Genomic DNA, 27384 nt, shown 5'->3' on the forward strand with positions numbered 1-27384 from the left:
ATTTATTGCCATCAATCTGAGTTAGCAGAATGGCTTTTAGAAAGTTGTTTTGCCCTTTATGTGTGACTTTGATACACAGGGAGCATCTCGGAGGAACATGATGCGTGTGTTTGACATGTTTTTACCACGTGGAGGAGCACAATGACCCCTCATCCTTCATTCTTTCTACCTACCTCCTCTGTCTTTGTTCTACTTTTCCTGTCTTCCTCCTTCCCTCCCTCCCTCCCCAATTTCTTTCCTTGTTTCCTTTCCTCTTTTTGTCTCTCCCTTTTGACATTCAATAAGAAGACAAGACTAGCTGAATATGAAACTACAACCCACCTCATATGCCTTTAAAAAAAACCCTGAAATAGTAAATGATGCTGTTGGAGATCTTTCTAAGGCCACAAAAAGAAAAAACAAAATCACAATCTGGGAAAATATTAACCTCTGCCCTTTAGATCCTTTTCTCAAACAGAAGACAGGGCAGCTCCAAGTTCTGCTTATCGATTATCTTGTCAATGAGAAAAATGCAATAATTTGGACATCTTAATGAACTTTCATTTGCAGTGCCAGGGCTGGGCACCACCTCTCTCTATGAAACAGTACATGTTTTGGGTGAGCAGATCAGTACCGAGAGGCTAACACAAGCAGACAACACTGAAGCTTGGTTGTTTTATGTTCCTTTTCTCATAAGGGTCAAAACAGAGGGGACCCCTTGCTCTGTACCCAGAACTAGCCTGGCCACTGTCCCTCTCCTCATTTAGAGTAAGATGATAGCTTAGCTTTGCTTGTAACAGGAATCACAGTGGCATGTTGTTCTAGAGTGGGTACTATGCAGACCAGAGCCTCCTCTGCATCTGATCCTACAATTTGTATGGAAATCATATTTCCTGTGTGCTTGCAATCCCTTCCCCTTCTCTCTGGTAAAGCAGTCCTAATCTTATTTGGGGAATTGATTTTTGCAGGCAGCAGCTTCCCAGAGGTGAGAAGCAGGTTGTGCTCTCCAGCCTGGGCTTGTGATAAGGTGATTTAAATGAGTAAGTTTCACACTAGTGAGGCTTAGCAGGGGAATTCTGGGGAGCTCCTGCAAGGGCAGCTCCCAGCAGGTAGAGTCTGATGTTCTTAGAGTGGGTCTCTCTCCTGAGCCGGATCTATGTCCTGAGCTATGTAGAATTGCATGGAAGCCTGGCTACCTCAGTGTCTCCAGTGGGTAGACGAAAGCTGGTTCACTCCAGTTTCAGGCTCAAGGGAGAAAGGTTCAGAAATTTTAAGAGGGAGCTCTAAATACATCGTTGGTGACAGCCCTTGGGGACTGCTGGGAGCTTATGTAAATTCCCCTGAACTAAGTGACTGACTTCCATAGCATTCATAACGAGTAACAAGTCAGCTTCTGATCAATATTAACCAATCATGAAGACTGGGCTCGATATTTTACTCGATTCAATCAAGAATTGGTATATTTCACCCTTCTACAATCTTATTCTCCCCTCCAAGGGGGTCTCCCTGACTCAGAAAAAGACTGGTTTTCACTAGCTTTAGGCAGACTGAGAACTATGTTGGCCGTTAATCATGTTTTTTTTTTTTTTTTTTTTTTTTTTTTTTTTTTTTATTAACTTGAGTATTTCTTATATACATTTCAAGTGTTATTCCCTTTCCCGGTTTCCGGGCAAACATCCCCCTCCTCCCTCCCCTTCCTTATGGGTGTTCCCCTCCCAACCCTCCCCCCATTGCCGCCCTCCCCCCATAGTCTAGTTCACTGGGGGTTCAGTCTTAGCAGGACCCAGGGCTTCCCCTTCCACTGGTGCTCTTACTAGGATATTCATTGCTACCTATGGGGTCAGAGTCCAGGGTCAGTCCATGTATAGTCTTTAGGTAGTGGCTTAGTCCCTGGAAGCTCTGGTTGCTTGGCATTGTTGTACACATGGGGTCTCGAGCCCCTTCAAGCTCTTCCAGTTCTTTCTCTGATTCCTTCAACGGGGGTCCTATTCTCAGTTCAGTGGTTTGCTGCTGGCATTCGCCTCTGTATTTGCTGTATTCTGGCTGTGTCTCTCAGGAGCAATCTACATCCGGCTCCTGTCGGTCTGCACTTCTTTGCTTCATCCATCTTGTCTAATTGGGTGGCTGTATATGTATGGGCCACATGTGGGGCAGGCTCTGAATGGGTGTTCCTTCAGTCTCTGTTTTAATCTTTGCCTCTCCCTTCCCTGCCAAGGGTATTCTTTTTCCTCATTTAAAGAAGGAGTGAAGCATTCACATTTTGATCATCCGTCTTGAGTTTCGTTTGTTCTAGGGATCTAGGGTAATTCAAGCATTTGGGCTAATAGCCACTTATCAATGAGTGCATACCATGTATGTCTTTCTGTGATTGGGTTAGCTCACTCAGGATGATATTTTCCAGTTCCAACCATTTGCCTACGAATTTCATAAACTCGTTGTTTTTGATAGCTGAGTAATATTCCATTGTGTAGATGTACCACATGTTAATCATGTTTTTAAGAATTACTTCTAAACGAGATGGTGGTGTCTTCGGCCCTGTGCCAAAATCGAGTCCTGTGTACTGGGCTGCGGCATGATGGCTTTGTCTTGTTGTTGGCAGGGGTGGGCAAGTGTCCAGCAGACCTCTCATGGCCACACAGAATGCAGGGGCCATGGGAAACACACAGCAGGGTTTGTCTTGAGAGTCCAGAAAACTTCATCCCCAGCTCCAGTTCTGGAAGGAACAACCCCAGCGGGTTAGTCCTGCTTGCCCGTCTCACCGCCTCTCTCTTCCTCACCACCTCTCTCTTCCTTTCTGTTATTTACAAAGGACAGAGGCAGTGGCATGCACCACAGGTCTCAGTGAAGGATGAAAACTTGTTCCTTGTTTAAATGATTAAGCAGAACATCAAACCACACCCTCTGCAGGTGCTTCACGCAGCCCCCGTTGTCCGATCATGAGGCCAGCTCATGCTGGTAATCATATCCAGAGTTTATTTTTAAAAAAAGTAATTAATCACACAATGTTCATTTCAGAGTCTATTTTTCTTTGTATCACTGCTAAGCTGCTATCTTGGGTCAACATAGAGATAACTAAAGATTTCTCGGCATTAGCAATTAATTTGAGGACTTGAAATGGGTGGTAAAAAATGGGTAAAAATTATTTGTTTGACTCAGAGACCTGCATCAAAGTGTACAGCTCATTGAAACTAAACCCTGGGGTTTACTTTGGAGACCTGGAAATATGCCTGGGCCATGCAAAACATCCACAAGTGGGTTACATGAGATCCTGTCTCAACAAACAATAAAAGAGACTGGGGAGATGGCTTGGGCAGTAAGATGCTTACCACACATGCATGAAGACCTGAGTCCAGATCCCTAGTATCCATATAAGCTGGGTATCTCAGTATGTAGCTGAAGCAGAGACAGAGAAATTCCTAAAGTTTGTTGGCACAGCCAAATCGATGAACTCCAGGTTCATGGAGAAATCTTGTCTCAAAAAGTATGGTGGAGAGTAAGTGGGGAAGACAGCAGACATTGACCTTTTACCTCCGTGTACGTGCATGTGCACATACATGCTCACCTGCCACACACTTGTGAGGACATCATGTGCATCTGCACACAAATGTGCACAGACGTTTGCAATGCTGGGCAACTAGAAAGAGCACAGAATGCTGCAGCCGCTGAGCTTAAGCAAGCAGAAAGAACACTGAACTTCAAGTTTGGATGCTGATTCTCTGGCCATTGAGCACATCCAGACAGAAAAGGCACTCGCGATACATTGTTGCTTATAGAGCTCAGGGTCAAGTTGATCCCTACATGAGCACCCCCTGCCACACGAAGGGTGCTCTCCCTGACGAAGTACAAGTGGCTCCTAAGCCAAAATCGAATGCTACTCAGACAAGAGCTTTCAGAAGACACTGAAGAGCTCACAGAGCTCGAATACATTCAGCATAGGAAAAGCCAGATCAAGGAAAATAGAAGGAGATATTAATTGGGTTCTCATTAATTTCCCAAATGAGGTGCAGAAAGCCCGTCTGCTATTTTTATTTTAATGAGCTTGGCTGAGACTCCTGGATCCCTGTAGATGCTGGTTGTGGCTTTATTTGATTTCTTGCTTGGATCACACCTTGTGGCAGATTAAAGGTGGCTACCAATTACTTGACGGCTGGCAAAGCTTGCATCTGGGTGAGTCCTCAGACCAAGAGAAGCTAACAAAATGGATGCATGTTAGTTTCTGGGCCCAGCCTCAGAGTTAGCAGCATGTATTTCTTGCTCTAAAGTCATCTATGGAAAAAGTCAGTTACCATATCAGACACAGCTACCTTGGACTCAGACTTTGAGGACACCCAGGGTGTCCATATGGAGTGACCACAGGTATAGAGACCATGGGTTCTGCCCATTGGTGAAGAGACATGGTAAAGAGTTCCTCAGACAGCTCATCTCTTCTCTCTCCTCCCTTCTATTCCTCTCTGCCCTTCTCCCTTTCTCTTCCTTTTCCTCCCCTCTTTACTCTCCCCTCTCATATCTTTCTCTTCTTTTATTTTCATTCATTCACTCATTCATTCATTCATTCATTCAATATGCCCTTATCTACTGTGTATTACACTCTATAATCAGACCTGATGATGGGATATTGTAAGAAAGTCGTGTTAAAGTGCCTGTTCGTGGTGTGTGTGTGTGTGTGTGTGTGTGTGTGTGTGTGTGTGTGTGTGTGTGTGTGTGATCTGTAATGGTAGATGGTCTTTTGAAAACACTGAGAGTTCTCTAAATGGATGCTTTGCAAAGCCTGTACTGTTTAGGGACCGTCTGCAAAAGTGTGTGACAGAGTTGGGGGAGCACAAAGAAGAGAGTGTGGTGTCCGAGATTTACCATGAGATCTCATGGCGAGAATCCGGAGTCTCGAGGGGGTGTCAGGGCAGTTATTTGGACTTTGCAGCAACATGGCAGAGATGCGTGGGGCTGTTAGATTTAGTAAATTCAAGTACAGCATGTTCACTCAAATTTCCATTTCAGATGAGCTTAAAAATGTTTTTTTTTTTTTAAAATGGTACACCTCACGCAGTGTTGGGGAAATGGTTCTACCAACCCATTTTACATCTGAAATTAAATTTTCACTAGACATTCCATGTTGTGTCTGGCAGCCCCGGGAAATGAGCAATCAAACACTGTTTCTGACCAAAACTAGGGCCACCCACTGGGAAAATCCCAACCAAAGCCACCGAGCCATTGTCAGGAGGAGCAGCGAGAGCACTGGAGAGTGGTTAGAGAGGACAGGAACAGCAGTGTGGGCCCAGGGCCATGTTTCCCATACTATACCTCTCTCTCTCAGTGTTGGGTCAGGCCACTAAAGATGGAGCTATTTGTATTAACGTATGCAGCCTCACAGGGACCAAGCAGGGATGGCGATGTCACCCCACCTCAGGAAGAAAAATCCACAGTCTTTGTCATATGTGGATCCCAGCAGATAAGGCCTGTGTGTATATTTGCAAACAGGCATAGGCATGGGGCTGGGGTACAAAGACAACAAAGGGTGGTATCAGGCGATGAGGACAGGAAGCACAGGTGGTCCTGGAGGGGACATAAAGCTAATTGCTTTTCTAGTTTTAAGTCTGTCACAGCTTTTTTTTTTGTGGGTAAGTGTATGAATATATACTTGATACTGAAAATATGAAGTCCCGGTGAAGTTCCACAGTTTCTGAATGACTTTTTGCACTCTGCAGAACTTTATGGAGGTGTGTGGAGGTTGGGACTGGACAAGTGTTTATTTAGAAGCTATGTTACTCTAGCTGCATGATGTGAAATTATTAATTTATTTAATGTGTATGTGTGTGTGTGTGTGCCTGAGTGTATGCATGTGCATCTTGTGTGTGCTGTATGATTTTTTTTTTATTTTATTTTTTTTGTATGATTTTTTTTCCTTTTCTTTTTTTCGGGGCTGAGATTGAACCCAGGACCTTGCGCTTCCTAGGCAAGCGCTCTACCACTGAGCCAAATCCCCAACCCCGTATGATGTTTTTTATTGGCAAATTCATTACAAATTACATATACATATACATATACATGTGTACATGTACATGTACACATGCATTTATATAGTAGATCCCAGGCAGCTGGGAAATGGAGAGAAGGGCAGAGAAAAACATTGCCCTGGCAGGTCAGGTTCCTCAGAGCAGCTTCTAGACTTCTGTAGCTGAGGACCACAGAGATCAAACCTGGTGATCCAGAGCACAGGGGCTGCATCGGGAGCCCACAGTCAGTATACCATAGGAAAGCTGCCTTTCTGTGGGCTGATACCGAGCTGGGGACCCTGTTCCCAGTGAAGGTGATTATGGATAAGCTGTGCTGCTTGGTAGGGTTGTGGGCACAGCAAGGCAGGGCAAGTCACTCCCTGCTACAGTCCACATCCGCTCCAGCAGCGATGCGGGGTAAGCCCAATTCCGCCTCTGCAAGCGGCCATGCCCAGTGGTGATATAGACGTGGGACCCACAACCTTACACTGGTCCACAAGGAAGATGAGAACAAGTGCACCATTGGCTCTTGCTGGGACCCCTGCTGTGCCTCGTAGGCAGAAACTATGGTTCATGGGCTGATCTAAGGTATATTCAGCACCGATCTCTCCCAGTTTGCTGTTCCGGGAAGAGATGCTAACATTGACCTTGACCTTGTTGGAGAGAACGAAGGAGCCATCTGCTCTCTTTTGGGTCCTTCATAGCTGCCTGAGCTTTGGAACCTTGATTTAAACTTCTAATTAAACCGAAGGATCTGCAGCTCAAAGGCATGATAAATGGCACATTTTCCTGTTAATCAAATATATCTTCTTTTAATCTCGTCCCTCCTCACTGTGTAGCTAAGAGAATTGCTTTTTTTCTCATACCATGTTGAGGGAAAAAAAAAGCAATAGGGTCTCATTTACTATAAATGATCTCTGGAATATTCAAGAAGAGAGAAAGAGTGATTTAGAAGGTCACTGAATTGCAAGTGAACAGTTCATAAACTTGATTTCCCCAGCATTATTTTGAAGGTGCTTATTAGTATCGTTGTTGTAGTTTCAGACATTGTAGGTCGATACTTTTGTCTTTCCCTAGGCAGGTTTTCAAACATCTCCCGCCTCACAGCCTTCTGTTTATGGTACTCTGTTTGGGATGACTCTTTTTTTTTCTATCACATCTTTTGAGGAATTATCACCGTGCACAAGGTGACTCATTATTTGCACACCGCTAGATTTCATCTAATGGGTTTAAAAAATCCTATTTCCCAGTCATCAGTGCAGTGAATAGAAGGGCTGCCTTGCATGCATGACCTGACTTCCATCCACAGAACCCATGTGATAAGGAGCGAAGCAGACATGGTGGCACTCCCTATAATCTTATACTGGGTGGTGGAGACTGGAGGATTTTAGGGATTCGCTGGTGAGCTGCCACAGCCTACTCAGTAAGCCCTGAGCCAAGGAACGACCCCCATCTCCAAGAAACAAGATGGGCAGAACCCAAGGAAGCACAGCCATCCACCGGCTTCCACATGCATGTACATGCGCCCGCACATGTATATGCACACATGAATACACACACAATTGCGTTTCCCTTGGAAGTTATCTTTCTCCCACTAACTAAATATGAGCTGCTTCTTTGTTAGTCTTGAGGTTCCACGGTGTTCTGGGCGCCATCTCCCTATTGGTCTGACCCTTTCCCTTTCTTGCTGAGATCTGTGTGATGATGGGTTATCGGAAGTACACGTCGCTTTGATGGATTCAGATCAAGGGGCAGAGATGTTGGTTCACATGAGTTTAGGAAACACTCCTGAAAAATCCCTGTTTACGCCGCGTGTGTGCCCACTGTCATTTCTGTGTGCGGCGACTGCATCCTTCCATTTTATGAGTACATTCTTCCCTCCACACTGCCCTACCGCTGCAGACCCTGCTGATAACTGAAAATTGAGCCATGGCCTGGCATTCATTTAGGAAACAGTCCCCTCAGATACCAGGATATTTCTGCAGCTAATGCTGATGAGAGCAGTGTGATTTTTGGTCTGATGCTTCCCACTCCTGCAGCCAGCTCACAGAGCCAAGTGTCTCCAGGAAGGCTGTCTGTATCAACAGAGCCCGCCCCCCCTACCACAAAGCATCACCAAATGTTTCGACCACAATTAGCTGGTGATTTCTTTTTGTTCTATCTTCGTGTGGACTGAGGGTTGCCATGTTTCAGAGCAGACATAAACCCGTTGGCAGATTGAATTGGTAAATGCTCAGCAAAGTGCAATTTCCCTCCAGTCCATAAAACAGAAAGGATTTTTAGAGTGAGCTCTGATGCTGGGCTGGGATACCAGAAATGGCGTGTGAAGTCGGTTTTTTGCTGATTACCAGGCACCTGCTGGTCACTGACAGAAACGTTGGCTGCTCTGAGCTCTATAGTCGTTTCCTAAGACTTTCTCAGAGGCAAATGGTTGGCCTCGACCTTTCTAGTCTGTCTGCAAGGTTAGCTGTCAGCATACCCTCCCCTCCTTACCAGTACATCTCAGCAGATGGCTCTAACTCTCTCTTTTCTTCGGTCATCCCCTCACTAGAGCAGCCTGAGTCTGCTCCTCTGCAGCCTGGCCAGACTGCTACATCCGACTCTTTGTTTGCATCCAAAGGATCATACACCATGATCCCAAAGTTTACTTTGTTTCTCTCATCCCATGCTACAGTATCTTATTCTGGACTCCCCTAAGACAGCCCATTGGATCCTTTCAGTCTCCACTGTCCACAGTGGGACCATGTTGTCTCCTGTCTCATTCTGACAGTCTATGACTGGCTCTCCTCTTTCCCGGAACAATCAGAACAATTCTCCCGATCTTATTTTCATGTGTATGACGGTGTGTGTGTGTGTGTGTGTGTGTGTGTGTGTGTGTGTGCGCGCTCGCTTGTGCATGCCTGGGTATGTGAAGGCTCAAGGTTGATGTCAGAAGTCTTCCTCAGTCCCCCTTCACCTCCTTCATCAATCCGCCATGCTCAGAGCTCAGTGCTAAAGCTGGTCTTGTTGCCAGCTTGCCTTGGGGGGAAATCCCAATTCTAACTTCCAAGGCTGCGATTACAGGTGAGCCTCTGCACCCAAAAGTCACTTTATCTGGACTCTGGTGATGCAGATTCTGGTTCTCTCACAGTATGGCAAGTACTTTAGCTGCTGAGCCATCTCCTGGTCTGTGAATTCTCTTTATTTTTCTTTTTATGCACCAAGAGAATGTTAGGTACGAGTCCAAAGAAGAGATGGCAAAGGAGGAGAAAGAAGGGGGGAGAATGTATGCTGAGCAGGAATGTCGGGGAGCACTCAACAACAAATGGGGATGAGGGGGAGTGTTCAACAACAAATGGGGATGAGGGGGAGTGTTCAACAACAAATGGGGATGAGGGGAGCACTCAACAACAAATGGGGATGAGGGGAGCACTCAACAACAAGTGGGGATGAGGGGAGCACACAACAACAAATGGGGATGAGCACACAACAACAAATAGCTACTTTGTAAGTATTTCCACAAAATGAGGGAAGATGGGAGAACTTGGTCTGTGAGTTGCATACGATATATTTTAATCATATTCTTTTCCCTCCCCTAGCTCTCCTCAGATCCCCCACCCAACTTCATGCTCTATTTCTTTCTTCTAAAAAACTGAAGCCAAAACCCAAAGCAATCTCTCTCTCTCTCTCTCTCTCTCTCTCTCTCTCTCTCTCTCTCTCTCTCTCTCTCTCACACACACACACACACACACACACACACACACACACACACACAATTGGTTTTGTGTTTGCCAGCCACTCCTGAGCATGGGGGCCTGCCCTGGAGTATGTTGACATACCCAGCAACACTCCTTTGAGGAAAATTGGTTTTCCCTCCCCCGGCAGCCTTCAATCATGAGCAGCCTCTGGGCTAGGGGTGGGACCTTGTGCTGATTTCCCCTTCTCTGTGCTGGATTTCGTCTGGCTCAAACTTGTAATAAAACAGCTCCCAATAACACCCATAGATCAGTACATTTGGCCAGGCCTCATCAGACAGACTGCTCAGATGGGAATTAACACAGAGACCCGCACACGGGCCATGTGCGGACAGTGAGGGAGCACTAGGCACTAAATGGGATATCTTTATCAAACCCCGCCTGTCAGGGTTCAGGGATCCACGTAGAAGAGGATTATAAGAGAAAGATTATAAGAGCCATAGGTGACGGATGACTCCCAAGCTGCCTTTCATACAGCAACAGACTCGACATACATGCGAAATCATAGAGACTGTGGCAGCATGGGTGAGAATTCAATCTTTTAGCTTCAAAAATGGCATTTCCAACTCGCCGACTGGTAGATGTGGGAAGGATTTTTTTTTTCTTCTGAACATTGCTCTGTGCGCATGCAGGTTTTCAAGGTGGCTGCTGGACATATGACGGTTCATTCAGGTGAACATAGACGTGGACAGCAGTGCCCCAGACATCACAGAGAGGCGAGCTCCTCCTGTGCCAGTGACTGGGACACCTGCAATGAATTAAATATTAACATTAATTAATTTACAGCTAGAATATTTTGATTACCTTTTATGGTTCTATCACTGTTTTAACTGTCAGCCAAGGCGATGCCACTTGGCTCTAAGCCTTATTGAGAATGTGCATGAAGTGGCCACTCTCTGCCTGCTCCAGTTCTGGTCATTGGTCCCAAGTGAGAATTAGACGATCATTTGTCTCTTCCATTGACACCTTAAATTGTGACCCTGAATGAAAGAGCAGAAATGTAATTTTGAAGTGAGCAGCCAGATATGCTTGTGGGAGACTAGGATGGGGTCTTACAAGACACTGTGAGCCACACACAGTCCTTATTCCATCCCCACACCGCACAGTTGAACAAACCCATGAAATCCTGCCAATGATGTGTCTGGGATTGAAATAGCCCATTAGGTCACCCTGGTTACTCCCAGTCGGTGAAATATAATTCCCCGCTGTACCTTCCTAGGTTCCGCTTAAAATGAGTCTTGCAAAAGGTGGGCTGCAACTGCTGTTGGGAGATATTTCCACACTAATGTCAGATGCTTTTCAAAGCCTTCTGTCTAAATTGCAACCCTTGCCAGTTCCAGTTACTGCCCCGTGGGCACCTGAAGTCCAAATGGGTTCTCCATCACTGCTTACTTTTGATCAAGACAGAAAGGCTCCTATTACCTCTCCTGATAATCACCATTGCTTCAAGGGATGGCGTTTTAGCAGTCTGTTGAAAAATATGGGTTTACGTTTTTAAAACCTGTTTCTTTTTTAAAAGATATGTTTTGCTTGCGTGCATGTCTGTGCACCACATGAACGCTTTATTTGTGTAGGCCAGAAGAGGTTGGAACTGGAGTGACCATTGATGTTTGTTAACTACCATTTGGGTGCTGGGAACTGAACCGAGGTCCTCTGGAAGAACAGTCAGTGTTCTTCACCTCTGGACCATCTCTCCAACCTCTAAACACAGGTTTAAATCAGTTTAAACTGCACATCTTTGCATCACAATGCCCAGTGTATTGTTCTATTTTCCGTTGTCCTGATAAATACCCTAGTCAGAGCAACCAGGGAAGGAAAGGGTTAATTTCTGATTATCACTTCCAGGCACAATCCATCAGGCAGGGGAAGGGGCGTGGGGAGTGGGGGAACAGGACAGGATGGGACTACAGGACGATGACTGATCCCATGTGCCTAGGTGTGGTGTCACCACGGTGGGCTTGGACTTCCACATTAACCATCAATCGAGACAGAGTCTCACAGTCACGGTCCAGGCTGATATGGGCAATCCTGCAACCAAGTTTCCTTCTTCCCATGAACTCTAGGCTTTTTCAGGTTTAGAAAAAATTCTATCGGGCAGCCGATGGTAGAAATGTCTCTGCTTTTGGAATTGTTGAAAGCTCTGAAATGATGTCTTTTGTTTGGTCCATGAGAGGGATGATCAGGCCGCTTCGGTGGCGGCAAAAGCTGTAGTCATCCATCCTCAGGTCGCATTGAGTGATGGGTAAAGTGGCTGGTTCTCCTGCTTCAACCACCTGCAGGGAGAGAAGCCTAGAGCTCATCGGGCCAGGAAAGGCACCATTGAACGTCTTTCTGGGACTGGCTATCAGAATGTCATTATGTGTGGCTTAAAGCTAACTCTAAAACTGCACGCCGTCAGCCTTCCCCAGCCCAGGGCGCTGCCTCGCCTAGACTAGCATTTGATTTCTTCTTATGTTTTAGATTAACTCTGTGCTGTGCGTGCGTGCGTGCGTGCGTGCGTGCGTGCGTGCGTGCGTGCGTGCGTGCGTGAAAGCCAGGAGATAACCTTAAGTGTTATTCTTCAGCACTGTGGCATTGTCTAGCTTTCTTTCTTTTTCTCTTTCTTTCTTTCTTTCTTTCTCTCTCTCTCTCTCTCTCTCTCTCTCTCTCTCTCTCTCTCTCTCTCCCTCTCTCTTTCTTTCTTTCTTTTTTTTTTTTTTAGACAGAGTCTCATACTCTGGCCTACATTTTACACGGGAGGTGGTACAAGCCAGTGAAAGAGACCCTGTCTCAAAAAAAAGAAAGAGGTGGACAGCACACAGTGCTGAAGAATAACACTGGTCCTGTGAAGCCTCGTTTCCCCAGTGTAGGGGAATGCCTGGGTGTTGAGGTAGGTGTAGGTAGATGGGAGAGGGAGCACCCTCATAGAAGTGGGGGGGGGTAGAAGAGGGGAGAATGGGGAAAGGGGATAACATTTGAAATGTAAATAAATACCATGTCCAATTTAAAAAATATAAGCTAGGCTGGCTGGCCTGTGGCCCTCACATGCCAGGATCACAGGCACATACTCCCTGCCCGACTTTTGTCTTCAAGGTGTGTTTAGGGGATCCAGCAGAGGGGCCCATGCTTGTGAGGTGAGCTCTTCGCTGACTGAGCCATCTCCAGACCCCAGGTTTCTTTTCTACATCATTTTAATAACATCTGGGCCCATGTGCCTGGTAACTAGCGCAAAGCTTAAGCTTCAGGTGACCCATCTCTAGAAATGGTTTCCAACCAGTTAGTGAGTGTCTGGGCTCTGGAGACAGCCTTCCCTATGAGCAGAGACATGTAGGGTAGTGGAAGTGTGCAGCTGTGGTCCCGGAGACCAGAACGTGGTGCTTGGTTGCCAAGGATACTTTCTGGTAGTCAACACACATCTTTCCATTGATGGAAATGTGAATTATTGCTCTGACTTCAATCACTGTCCTTTCTGAATCACCACACAAATAGCCAACCATGTTTATGCTCTGAAAATACACAGAGAAGGCAGACATTGTCATAGTGATGCCGACTTCTGCCCTGTGCTTCATAGCACATACAAAGCCAAGTGCCTGAGCTTACAGGCTGGTGAAGGTCCAGGTAGAGCATGCACCTCTGATCAGCTATTCCACTCCGAGGGGCTTGCTTTCCGCTGGCTACTTTGTGTGTCTTCTTTCAGAATTCTGTTCAGAGATTTGTTCCCAGAAGTCCAATTCCATAGGCAATGGACTCATCCGTTTGCATCTAAAAGGAACAGCATGGTAATCTTTGACAACATGCAAAAGAAAATAGCTGTCTCCCTGGATTGGAGGCACTGAGGTGAAAAGCCAGGAAAAAGGTGTTCTAGAAGATAGAGCCTGGCTTGGCTACGGTGAAGGCCACAGAGAACAAGGCCTTATCAGCTAAGGATGGCTCCAGGCAGTGCACACTGATAGATAGGAAAGCATTTCACCCAGAGAGCTGTGAAGGGAGAGGCTGTGGGGAGGGGAAAGCTGAGTGGAAGGTGGTTTTAACTATCACACTGCTGTTAGTCTCTAACATCTCAGCTAGCCTCTTTCCTTCTGTGTGTCCTATTTCTCTCATTTCTCACCTTCCTCTTTCGTGTCAACTTCTCTGTGGACTTTGAGATTGGGGAGTGTTAGAGACACTTGGTGGACCCAGGTCTCTGCGTTAGTGAGGCTAACTGATGTCCTTTTGGGGCTTATGGTATTTTACAGTTCTTCTGGCATTGCACTATTCTTCCCCCTGAAAACAGGCGAGATGTTTGAGAGCACTAAGTTTTCATAGTTTGCTTCTCTGAGTCTTGCATCTGGATGTTTGGAAGCTCAAGGTACAGGTGAAGTTCAGATAACAAAGAACACTTCATGCCCTGGAGACCCAGACAAGGTCAGAGACAGAATAAAGACTGGTTATTCCAAAGCTGCGGAAAGAATTTAAAACCAGACTCCCCCCACTTCCCCCATAGAAACCAGACCTAAAGCAGAGAGAAGGTAGTTGGTGACAGGGTAGGGAAAGCCCTGTCCTAGTTGCTGGCCCTGTCCACGTTTTGTGTTGTCAAGTCCTGGAAGAACCATGCCTTTTCAACAGATGGAAAGCAGATGCTATACTCTGCAAGGGAAAAGATCACAAAAAGCAGGGGTGCCTGCAGTGGGGAGCTGGTAAAGTGTACAGATGCAATGGAAGTGTTGTGTGAAGCATCATGGGAGATGCTCCAGCACTCTGGGTTGAACCCAGAGCCTGATACATGGCAGGTAAATGTGCTGCCCCTGAGATATAGTCATAGCCCCTTTAAAGTTAGCTTTTCATTTTGAGACAAGGTCTTAAAGCCAACTTGCTTCAGCCAGTCTTGAACTGAGCCTCAGCCTCCAGTGTAGCTGGCATCAAAGGCCTGTACCTCCAGACCTCCCAGGACCTGAGGTCGTTAGAGATAAAACACTGTGAAGAAAGGGCCACCCACATCAGAAAGTTGACAGAAGGGTGCAGCAGAATAAAAGTCAAGGGGATAAAATGCTAACCCACTAATGCCGTGCTAGGCAGTAGAATGCCTTTGGATATCCACCGTTACCTTAAATTCCGTGTGTGCACTGGCTGTGACATATGTGTGAGCAGATGAGGGTCATGGATGGAAGTTGAAACCCTAATAACAACAGCTTAAACAATAAGCCAGATTGGTCTTCTCTCATCAAAAGGATTCTGGAGGTCAGTATCTTCCAGGGAGCACAGAGGGTCCCAGTAACCATTCTTCCTTCCTCTGGATAAGAACTCTTCCCTCTATGGTCCAACACGGCTGCCTAAGCATTGGCCATTGCACACATAGTTCAGCCAGAAGAAAGCAGGGCATGTGGGGAAAAGGTTAGGAGGAGAAATTTTCCTGCTAGCATGGTAGCAGCCAGAAGTTAGTTCTGCAGTCGTACCCAGCAGTGGAGAAGCTGACAGCTATCTTCAGGATAAGCATGTGCTCACTTGGTGACTTTTCTATCTAAGAGGAGGGTGGAGAGAGGCAGCAAGTAGACATGGCAGCACACATCTGACTCTGGAGTTTCTTGAGCACATTTGTCCCAGTTGCTGTTTTACGGGGAAAGCCGTGCAGGGCAGGGAACTTGTCAGAGACTCTTTGATGGAGGGTGAAGGAGGGGAGGAAGACACCCCCCTCTCATGGTTCTCCATCTTAGCAGTTAACCACTGACTGTAGAGAAGGAACTTCAGCTCATTCTACATGCCCAGAGGGAAGGGGACCTTCAGTGTGCTGTCCTTACTACCCCTGAAGGTTCTGGCAAATTCTTTCCTTCAACCTGTTCTTCAGAAAGAAGGTGGAGAGTCCTTGCTGTCCTGTCAGCAGAAGCATAAGATCACTTTTTTTATGTAACAATGTCCCTCTCTACCCCTGTCCCTGATTCAGGAGGTAAGGGCAGAAGCCACAGGTGCCAGCATTGCAGTTTCCCATAGGGATACTTTGTTACAGGGTAAACATACCTCACAGGACTTCAGGGGAGCAGAGAACCAGGCTGGGCGTTGCTAAGACGAGGGAGGAGATTGTCCCCTGATGAGTCATTCCAGCATCCTAACACAGGGCACCAGGCAAAGGGCAGTAAGTGAGGCATCCCTGTGCTGCTCCAGAGAACCCCCTACACCAGGGTCCTAGTGTGCATGGAGGTGAGGTCCTCCTATGTTTGGGTCTTACCTAGGGCTCCCTCCTTCCGTCTTGGATCCTAGCAGTCCATACATTGGTTAGAGCCGACATGGTCGACAGAGTTCCATTCCCATGAGTCCAGCTGGGAATTAATTCCTCTAGTTCAGCCTCCTCAGTGCATGCCAGGTGAGCCAGCCAGCTAGCCAGCTGTCAGGTCCTTAACAGTAGTAACCCAGACCTCCTGGTTAGAGCAGCGTGCACCCAGTTCTTATCCCTATATGACCCCAACCTAGATTCCTGTGTGCGTCATTTTCCAGTATAGGGAGGGACGTGAAGGGAACAGAGTAAAGTCTCAGAGACTCGCTCTTCCTAGTTAAGCTGTCTCTCTGTGCACGCCTGACTGTAGTCTTTGATTTCCTCTTAACAAAGGAAGGATTTTTGACTAATACTGAGCCCTAAATATAAAGGCAGGAGCTTTAACCTCTGTCCCCTCAGAGGGTGGGTGTCTAGGGACAGGCTCTTTAAAAGTAGTAGTCAAGATGAAGCTGGGTGGGATGTATACTTTTAAGAGGAGGTCTGGACATAAGGCCTTTAGGACCCAGAAAAGGTGCAGGGCATCTGTAAGCCAAGAAGACACTCAGGGGAAACCCATTTTGCTTGAACCTTGACCTTGGCTCCCAGCCCCAAGGGGGTTGGATGAGTGTGGGACAATCAATGTTTGTTTCTTAAGCCCCCCACTCCCCCTGGTATTATTCAGTTGTCACAGATTTGGAAAATGAACATGGCTAGAAATGAGTTTTGTCTTTCCAGTACAAAACTATTTTTCGAGTGATGTATAGATTGGCCTTTGTGGGGAGGGACTTGGGGGACGTTTGGCCCTATGACGGCTCTTTCTTTACAATCAGTGCCTGTAGGTCTATACATACTTGACTAGTTAAGAACTCACAGCTGGGGTGCCTGCAGGGTTTACTTAAGCCCAACCCAGCTCCACGGAACTAGCGATGGGACGAAGGTTGGGTTGCGGGAAGCACAGAGTAAACCGTTCTTTTCAGATGACCAAATTAGGCTTTCTGTCCTCCAAGAGCCAAGCCATACAGCACTGGACAGCAGGTCTCAGGGTACCTCTATTTTAGGACAAAGAATTACTCTCCCTTGGGAAAAGCTGTGTGAACCAAAGAAGGGGCTAGCCCGGTGAGTGGGAGATTTGTAGGAAAGGGGACCAGGCTTTTGTGTGATTTAGGGGACATCACGAAGCAGGAAGTCTACTTGCATGCTGTGGCTAATGCCTGACCCTCACACATTAATCCCTGCTTCTTTGCAGAGGCCCGGAAAATTGCAATTGTTCACACCAGCTGCCCTGTGCAGTAGCTGCAGAGGCTGCCGCAGGAGCTCTGTGGCTTGCTGTGATCACACCTCCTGCTCACTTCCCAGTGACCCTTCCTCACCCAGCAGCACCTTGCTGAGGAGGGGACACTTTGGACCTCTGTGTACTCTGTTTCCAGTTTTTAAGAACACTTTGTCTTTTTTTTTTTAAAGGGCACTTCATAAAACACAGTGTTCAGTGTCAGCACTGTATAGTCTGCTTATGTGCATAAAGTTCTTTTTATTATTAATTTTAGTTTGGGGAAGAAGATGACTTTGTCTTCTCCAAACTGGCTGCCTTATGGTCTGAGTACACCTTCATCCATTTTGAGGCTTAAGGAATAAAATCTCTCAATTCCTGCGTGTTTTCTTTGCCAGTCACTTTGACCATTATAATTCCAAGGGCAAGGTTTGGGTCCTCAGAAACAGCCCACGCTGGCTCCCTATGGCTCTCATAAGAGAGAGGTATGGATTCAGCTCAGGTCCCCCAAGCGCTTTGTGTGGACTGGCTTAATTGTATCAAGGGCAACACAAGTCACAGGGCAATTCTTTTAGAGTTAACGTTATACTTTGAAAGGCGGTAGGACATCCCGCAAACCTTGGCATTCACATACCCCACTTGCAGGGCGTGCTTAAGTTTAAATTCCAGTTATTTCCTTATGGAGTGCTAAGATTTTAGTCCTTTTATAGTACGCTATGTGCTTCGACTTCTAACGAAGGGAAACTCCCACTCAGGACAATTATATCCCAATTTACTGGTTATGTACCGGTTTCTGATCTACAGGATTAGGCCTTAGGAGGTAATTAGTTTCTGTCAAATAAAGCTCAAACTATGGAGAGCTGTGATTATGTAAATGGAGGCCTTTGCATGTGTGTGCTTACATGGGGTGTGTGCAGTTGTAGGGTGTGTTAAAGCTGAAAACCGTGTTCATGACTTATTGCTAGTACCATGAGACAAGGATGTCACGTTATCGTAAGTCTGGAAACAAATGTATTAAAGAGTTCCTTTCTCAAGGTCAGGGTCAAATATGATGTGCATATGTGTGCATGCATGTATGTGTACATGCGCATGTGCGGATGAGTGTGTGTGTGCCTGTGTATGTGCACATACAGTGTGTTTTCAATGAATATCATACATGGAGGGAAACAAACCCCAGAGTCTTTGTCTCATGCTAGGGATCAAACCTAGGGTCTTGTACATACTAAGTAAGCTTTGCTCCGCCACTGAGCTACACGCTCCATATCTTATACATTTGAATTCTGCTTCATTTCATCCTCTCTCGGGCTGGGGTGGGATCTCTGAATAGCTCTGTCACGCTCTCGGTGACTTTCCACGGCTGTTAATTTCTAAGGAGTTAATGTTAGTTATTCGAGGTCTGCTGCTTGGACTGTGACTCCAGCTTACCAAATTGTCATTTCCAAGCCTTGGAGAACTTTTGAGTCTCTTCTCTCCCTTGGGAGGTGGGTTGGACCTGTCCCTTTCATGCTGGCCTCTTCTGGTGGCTCACTTGATAACCACCACAGAAACATTCTCATTCTCTCTCTCTCTCTCTCTCTCTCTCTCTCTCTCTCTCTCTCTCTCTCTCTCTCTCTCCCCCTCCCTCCCTCCCTCCCTCACTCCCTCCCTCCCTCCCTCTCACTCTTTCCTGTCTATGTTGGCACCTTGCTCTGGTTTGGAAATCTCTAAGGTTCTAGTTTTCAATGAGTGTATGTATCCATTTTCTGCTCTCCTCTGGGAATCAGGAGCTTAAGTGTATTCTCTGCTATTCCCAAGCCCCCAGAACAGGGATAGCTCAGTGTGGATCCACTGCTTAGAGGTAATAAGTCCTGGTGAACCCAACCTGGTCAGCTGGTGGGCTTTCACATGCCAGTTCACCGAATCAGGTGTTTAGACTGGGAGCACTGAGGTCTGCTCTCTCCCAGAGCTATGCTAACTGCTGCACACAGGAGTCCATCATTCCTGCTTACATCTGTGGAGCATAAATAGCACAGCATCACAGCAGACTGGGCCCTGGCCAGTACTTACCAGGTGATCTTGGATGAGGTACTTCGTTATTTCTGGCCTTTGTAACATGGGAACAAACATTCCGTAGCACATAGAGACTCAGAAACCAAGCAAAGTGGCCCAGAAATCCCACAAAACCCCAGAGTTACGTGAAGGGTCATCATAGCCTAGGTTACGACTCTCTCCCATGATTCGATTTAAAACTCTAATCCCTTGTACCTCAAAATGTGACTGCATGTGGGATTGGCATTTTCAAAGAGATGGCTAGCACACTCACGGAAGACATCAGGGCAAATGGTAATCCAGTAAGGCTGAGGTGAGGTCCTGTTAGGAAGGGAGTCTCCGAGTTTGCAGCCACTGGGATAGTCTTCACCACATAGGGGCACAGTGGGAAGGCAGCTATCTGAAGACTGACGGAGAGGACTCAGGAGAAACCAGCCTTGCTGATTGATACCTCTGTTTGAAATTCCTCCAGACAAGAGGAAACATAGTCTACACTGTGTTCTGCCACAGTGACCTCACCTGACTGACTGGCTGGCACTTGTTCAGTCCTGTTGATTGATAGTAGGTGGGCAAACCTATGGACCTCCATCACACCATAATTGATACCTGTCAGAATCCATTAACGTGCAAACCAAGCTGTGTTTTCATGATGCTACCAGAGGCCTGGGTGGTCCTTTGGGGTTTTCTTCAGTTGGCAGTTCCTTAACTTTGTACCTAAGATTCCCTTTGCCAATCAAATGATCTGTACAAGAAGACTCAGGGAAGCACATGGGGAAAGATCTATTTCATGCTCAATAAGGATAGACTTTGGTTAAAATGAGTTCTTTCGGCAGGGTTACCTGAACACTACCGTGACAAGGTCAGGCATACTGTTACCAAGCATCATTGTGGATACGAGAGCTGTTGTTTGCTTAGCAAATGGTCAGTAAGCCAGGGTTGTTTGTGTTCTCTAAGGGAGCTGCCAACTTTTATACAGAATCTGCTGAGTAGCGTGGACTCGTCCCTACTCTTGACCACTCTGTGACCAGATTCAGCATTTTATTGTCCGTGTGGAAGGAAGCGGCAGACTTCTAGAACTCCGGGCAGATGCAAATAACGTCTGAGCTCAAGTGTTATGGAAAAATACTGCTTGCTCAGTGATAAAAGCCACCATCGGAGGTGGCTGATGTAGGTTTGTCCAGTCCAGGCAATGGAATCCTAAACGGAAGTGTCAGATTGAGCCCACTCAGTCCAGAGACAAGCCTTCAAACATCTCTATGAGGCAATCCACAGAGATGAAAGGGTTGTGTCGCCAGGTGGGAAGGGCAGAAGGGCAATGGCAGCTTACCTACTGGCAGTACAGACACACCTATCTCTCAGGGATAGAGATAGAGGTCCCTCATGTGTTCAGGGTCCTCCTAATTGTAGAGACTGGGGTGGGCTCTTCTGCAGAAGTGAGTCTCCCTCTATTCCATGACCTGTGAGTTGTGCCCAGCACTGGGTGGCATGAATGGTTGGTCCTTAGTACGTTTTCCATGGCTTGAATCACACAGCTGGGACCATTTCTGCAACAAGCCAGGCTTACTTAGCTGCCTAGACTGATCATGAAGCATCCATGATGATACATGTCGTTCTTTCTCTGAATTAGGGCAGGTGTAACCTGTGAATCACATCCACGGATCAGCATGTGCAGAGAGCCCAGGGTTTGAGTGCCTCATGCTTGCCTTCACCCCTTCTACTGGCCTCGGTAGCCCTGGCCATGCATAACCTGATACTACTGTTCATATTGAAGTTTAACTTGCAGTAAGGTGTTGAGATACACACTTGGGGACTAGGGAAGGAAGGAATTTGACTTCCACATTTAAAAAAGAAAACCCAGAACTATGTTAGCTGCACACTGATAGGTTATTTGTCTGCCGCTAAAATGAGCCAGTTTAAACCAGATTAGATTATTAAAGGCAGGTTTTTTTTTTTTTTTGGGAAGCTGCTGTCTGGTGGGGGAGTTCACTGGCCCCAAGGACCAAGGCCAGGCAAGTTGCTATGGGAAAGGTGGCAGGGCTAGAGGAGGGAGAGAGAATGAGAGAAGGGGGTGCAGAGAGAGAGAGGGAGAGAGAGAGAGAGAGAGAGAGAGAGAGAGAGAGAGAGAGAGAGAGAGAGAGAGAATGAATATGAATATGAGAAAATGAGGATGATCCTGTGTTCTCTGGGATGCTGCCAATATACCAGCTTGGGGAGGACAGGGCAAAGTCTGGGGTCTGCAGTTTGTGTCTCCCACCGGATGTCGGAGTGCTGCTGTACACCAGGCCAGAAGGGAAGAGCAAGACCGGGATGAACAGGATCCTGGTCTGGCTGAGAACGAGTTCCAAGTGCTGGAGAGGCAGAAGAGAGAAGGCCTTCTTTGGGAGTCTTACTGTTACAACTTTGTTCCTCATGGCTATCTTTAATGAAGCATTTCTCTGAGATGATCTTAGCTTGTTCATATGTCTTTATTGGGTGTGGATGTGAACCAGGGATTATATAATTTTATGGGAAGGCACAAGACTATCCAGGAAGGGAAGGTCATTAGCTGAAGGCTAAGGCTATTGAGGTGCTTCATTAGCAGGAAGAGGTGTTCCAGGTACTGTGTTACTCAACTGACTGCTGGTGGTCACCTTAGTTGCGTGTCCTGGTTAAGTGTTCCAGAATAGGGACAGAGGCAGGGAGGGAGCTGCTCTACTCCCTGCTGTCTCAAATCTCTGGGATTCCCAGGGTTTGTACATGCCCTGCCTCACCAATCCCTTGCCTGTCTGGTGGCATAGTCCGTGTGCTCTCCTCAGTTCTATAGCTGCGCTCAATCCTCACACCTTCTGTCATTCATGAACCAAGCACCCCTAGCTGGCCCGGGTGTGGCTTTGGCTGCACACTTCCTAGCCATGCTTCCTTAGACCGTCGTTGTGAATCCTTAGTACAGGTGGAGGGACTGAGAACAAGGACCCACTGGCCAAGAGAAATTACACACTGCAGGGCATGGCAGTGTCTTAGACCTCAGGCAAAAGTGTGTGCTGGCTTGACAGAGCTGTTCCCAACCAGCAGCTGCTAATTGAACACGCAATTGGTGTCAAGCCCTAGGAGAGCTTCTAGAACAAGGTAGACAGAGCCCCTCCCTTCCCAGGTTCACACTTGGAGTGTGAACAAACCAGGAATGAAAAGAAAGAATTAGACTAACGAATAATGAAGGCTACAGTGAACCACAGTCTAGGTCTTTGTGTGTGTGTGTGTGTGTGTGTGTTTCTCTGTGTGTGTGTGTATGTGTGTGTGTGTTTCTCTCTGTGTGTGTGTTTCTGTGTGTGTGTGTTTCTGTGTGTGTGTATCTCTGTGTGTTTCTGTATGTCTGTGTTTGTGTGTGTGTATGTGTGTTTGTGTGTGTATGTGTGTTTGTGTGTGTGTATGTGTGTTTGTGTGTGTGTGTGTGTGTGTGTGTGTGTGTGTGTATGTGTGATGGGTAGTGTAGTGTATTTTCAATGGGTATAATATATTTATAGAAACAAACCCTTGGGTCTCTGGCCTTCTTATCTACAATGCTGAGAGCTTCTACAATATCAACAGCAAATGCCGTTAGCGAGTCCTAAGCTCTGCTCTAGAGTGAAGGAGGAGGCCGACTTTCTTCAGACTCAACCTCCATCATCAACTGTCATCATCACTAGGGACATTCAAAGAGGACCTTGGGAGATTACAAAGCTGCCCAGATTCCTCTCTAGTCATCCACTGCTGATGCTGAGCTAAGGTACTCAGATCTGGCCAATCCTGGCTTCCAGGCCCCCATGGGACCGTCTCCGCCGTTAGATTTGATGAGCTGTCTGTCTTCCTCCTGTTCTTTCTACCACTCTGATTCCTGGCCAGCTTGGTAGATGGAGATTTTGCTTCTCCTATGACAATGTAGACTGCCCTGAAGGGAGGCAAGACTCCGAAGTAAACAGAAAATGGCAAGTTCTTAAATATCAGAAGTTGCTTTGTAAAGCGTTGTAATATTTCTCAGATGAGTGTGGCATCAATAAATCCCTCTGGGTGGAAGATATTAGTTTAAGATGTAATTGTAAAATTGATTTTTATGACCCATCTTTACTACTGCATCTCGGATTCCCTAAATATGCATAATTTCCTGCATCTTCATTTATCACTTGTCAGAAACATAAAATTATTGTTTTATCCCATTATTACAAAAGGGAGAAGATGGATCGGGCCCTTCAAAAACTGTGTGGGCTGCAGCAACATTTTTTTTTAAGTCTGTGTAAACCTCTCCCAAGATCGCTTGAATTGCAACTAATTTCCCCATGGTCCCTCTTCACAGTGGATCCAGGGTCTCCTCTGGGAGGGAAGGATCAGAAATACAAAGCCCCAGTGACAAATGAGAACTCACAGAGCTATAGAGCCATACACAGTGTTGGCATTAGCACAGAGCTCGGGTCACTGTATATCTGCTGGGTTCTTGCCTTTTAGTTCCAGGCCAGTGGGTGGGATGACATTAACTTCTCATTTCTCAGCATCTACTTAGGTTGCAGGCGATTTCTATCCTTTCCTGTGGCCCCGTGGCACCCATCGCTGTATAGATCAATAAGCAAAGGGCTACTTGGCCTGGAGGAATGTAGCTGTAAGCATTGGATCATCCTATCTCTCTGTCGGGCCCCGGGGATCATGGAGGATGCCTTCAGTATTCCCTGCACTCCAAGTCTCAGCCCCTGCAGTCATGGAAGTGACTTAGAAAGGGAAGTGATTCAGGTCATAACCCACCACACTAACAAGGCTCACACGGCCACAGGCAAAGTGCTCACTGCCAGAGGAGGAATGGAGAAGTGCCTGGCACGATCCAGCCAGAACCTGCTCGGTCTCTAAGAAAGCCAAGAGGATCTGCAGTGGAAATGCCTCGCTGGAGGCTCCTGAAATATGTAGGGGTCCTTCTGCATGCCTGTCACCTATCATCCATTTACCACTTACCATGTGTCTGTCTGCATCTGTCTGTCTTCCATCTGTCAATCAATCCATCCATCTATCCATCCATCCATACATCCATACATCCATCCATCTATCCATCTATCCACCATCCACCCACCTATCTGTCTGTCTATCTATCCACTATCCACCATCCACCATCCACCCACTAGTATCATCTTTCTACTATCTTCATCATCAATCATCATCGATCTATTAATCTATCATTATCATCTCTCTGCCTTCTACCGTCACCTACACATTGTCTACTACCATCCTGTGTATGTATGTATGATGTATGTATGTATGTATTGATCTACCTATCATCTATCAACTATATATTACTATCTGTTTATGACTAATATTTATCTATCATCTTCCTACTGTCTACTATCACCCTATCTATTGTCTATCTACCTACTCTCTTTCTACCTTTCTATCAGTCATCTATCATCTCTTTCACCTATCTAGTGTCATCTTTCTATCAATAGTCTATCTTATCTATCTTCCATGCATCTATTATTTATCTATTATCTTTATCATCTATTATTTCTATCACCTCCTCCCTCCCCACTCTCTGTTTTATCTAGCTAGCCTCTACACAGTGGCATGCTATTCAAGGGTGGCAATCTGACTTCTCCCTGGGCTTAACAAATGATCAGGTTTGCCCCTATGGGTACCTTTCATTCAACTGCACAAGAAGTTGCCCTAAGTCAGGGCTGGGGTGCCTGTGTCTGCATTCAAAAGAGACAAATGATTCTTCTTGTGACTCCAGTATTCAGCCTTCACTGGGTTGGAGGATGTAAAAAGATGTCCATTCTCTGACTGGAGGACTTGCTTTCTTACTTTTTGGTCACAGTTCAGAAGTGCCTAGTACAAAGGCCCAATTACCTTGAGTCCTCACTTGGTGCTGGCTTATAACTGGCCTTCAGCACCCATGTTAGTATGAGTTGGCCTCCCTGCCTAAGTAGACCCACCACTTTTGCTTTTCAGTATTACAATGTATCACTTATGGAAGTGCGATCTTAGGGTGATGGTAAAATAGTATCATTTGGTTATAAAAATAACCCAGGGCCTGGAAAACAATGAGCAACTCTTGTTAGCAACAAAACACAGATGTCCAAAGTATTTCCCAGTCAGCTCTGAACACAGTGACCAACAGCTAGCATCATGGACTATCTGTGACTTCCGTCATCCTGCTCATGGTAAAGTTCAGATAGCTAGAGAGCTGTAGATTCTGAACGTCTGGAACTTTCTACCATATTCCCTTGGGTTTTGCTTTACAAATGAGGCTTCTGTTGGGGTGGGTGAATGAGTACCTGAGCACATACTGGGGTGGCCGCCTAGCCTCATGCATCTAGGCTGGCCCTGCTCTTCCATTTTCAGGTGGTCACCTTATTATATTTCTGTTTTGTTGTTGTTGTTGTTTTTGCTACAGATGGGCAGAAGAAGGTCCAAGAAGAATTTGATATCGACATGGATGCACCAGAGACAGAGCGTGCAGCTGTGGCCATTCAGTCTCAGTTCAGAAAATTCCAGAAGAAAAAGGCAGGATCACAGTCCTAGTGGGGAAGCTGCTTCCTGGTCCACCCGAAGACACCAAGTTCAACCACCGTCCATCCAGAAATGAGAAGAACAATACCCTAGAGCAAAGTCATCCACACCCAGTACACACTCCGCTGCTAACCTGAAATGCATGAACAGAAACCCATAGTATTTATGCCCCTCTAGGCAGGTGTCCACAATAAAATTGTGAGCAGCTTAATCTGTCTGTCTCCATTACAATTCCTCTGCAACGATTTTCCTCGATGTTGTAATAAAAAGGAGGTAAGAGGAGCCAATCTAGTGTCTGCCTTCATTTCTCACATTAGGCGGGACCATACGGTTCCTGTCATACAGTTAAAGACAAACTGTAAGTCAGGTGTCACTTATATTCTTAAAACTTTAGAACTTTTGTTAGGGTGGAGCTATTCATCTTCGACCCTGAAGTTCCTATCTCATTTACAGAGTATGGGCTGCCAGTAGGTGGTGGCTGTGTTTCCTTACCTGGGAAATGTAGTCTGTATCCTTGACTGTCCCAACATATCCAGGAGAACGTGAGGTCTGGGAGTGCATTGCATCTGGGGTTGGGAGGTCACCCAGGTGTGCTTGGCAAGTGCATTTCAGATCTTTGAAAGGTCGCCCCACCTCACCAGGGCCATCTTTGCACCTGTGTAGCTCCAAGCAGCAAGCCCAGGCTCCAGGCTCCTCTGAGTCCAGGCTCCGGGCTCCTCTGTGTTCAGTGTGGTGGTTTGTTACCTGCTTAGCTTGTTCATCACAATCTGCAGCTTGGAGAAGCTGCCTGGCTTTTTTCCAGTGCAAACCTTGCAGACACATGGCCTCACATGTCTCAGAGAGCTCCCATAGGTAGCAAAGATGTTCATTTTGTAGGAAACATGGCTCCACAGAATCAGGAGTCGAATACAAGTTGGATGGGTGTGATTGAGCTAGCCATGGGTAACAAGTGCCAAGAGCACCAAACCTGTGTTTGTATGGCTGCTCACTTGAGCCTTGCCATTCGAGAACCTGAAAGAGAAATGACACTTCTCCCGGAACCGAGAAATCATCATGTATGTGGTGCACTCGTCTGTGTGTTTCTTAGCTGGGGCTCTGGGTGAGTCATACACACTTGTTAGAAGAGAGGCAGAGTCTCTGGACTGTGGGTGGATGAGGTAGTGGGAATGAGGTTTGTCGGGGAAATATTTGAGAGGACACCATTCTCTCATAAAGCCCTTCTGCAAGTGTTAGGTGCACAGGCTGAGAAAGACTGGAACCCATGGGGGATGTCTTGCCACAGGAAAAAAAAATCCATCTAAAAATGTGCTTGTTGCCTTGTATAAGACATCCCTAATCCCTAGTGCTATCTCTTCCCTGTGGCTACTGGGGTGGGTTGGGAATGGCAGGGAGCTATGCCTGAACACTCCTGATGACTTCAGCTAGTGACCACTAAGTAGGATCACTTCTAGAGTAACAACCAGCAAGGCTCCTGATGGGATGGTCCCCATTGAGAAGACAGTAGGTTGATAAGATACCCCAGAAAGAGCTGCTAAGACAGATAGGGGTATAGAAATCAGATGGCTTAAGGTGCTATGCTCAGGGCTCCCTAAGGCTGCTAATATGAAATATGCTATGATCCAAATGTATGCACAGGTAGTGATCTCCCTATCTGATATGTGTCCCAGCTCCACCACTCCTCTCTGT

The 27384-nt window shown here is 46.5% G+C and overlaps 1 protein-coding gene and 1 long non-coding RNA gene across 3 annotated transcripts in view; one reads left to right on the forward strand and one right to left on the reverse strand.

Moving 5' to 3' along the window:
- The window catches only part of Pcp4 (Purkinje cell protein 4), a 61016-nt gene extending 34990 nt beyond the window's left edge, over nt 1-26026 (forward strand). Inside the window, exons 3-4 of one of the 2 annotated variants that reach the window (NM_001270538.2) lie at nt 23975-24101; nt 25583-26026. In NM_001270538.2, coding sequence (NP_001257467.1) covers nt 23975-24101; nt 25583-25710 — 255 coding nt within the window. In that variant the 3' untranslated portion in view covers nt 25711-26026. The remainder of the gene's footprint in view (nt 1-23974; nt 24102-25582) is intronic. The other variant, NM_013002.4, reaches the window with a different exon arrangement.
- On the reverse strand, nt 12322-15981 carry LOC148002561 (uncharacterized). Its single transcript, XR_015633031.1, has 4 exons — nt 15882-15981; nt 15674-15761; nt 13791-13945; nt 12322-13444 (listed from the first exon to the last, which is right to left on the reverse strand). It is a non-coding gene; the product is annotated as an uncharacterized LOC148002561 (long non-coding RNA).
- Nucleotides 26027-27384: the final 1358 nt, after the last annotated feature.

This window comes from Rattus norvegicus, chromosome 11 (genome assembly GCF_021556685.1).
Source record: "Rattus norvegicus strain SHRSP/BbbUtx chromosome 11, alternate assembly SHRSP_T2T, whole genome shotgun sequence".
Lineage (NCBI taxonomy): Eukaryota > Metazoa > Chordata > Mammalia > Rodentia > Muridae > Rattus > Rattus norvegicus.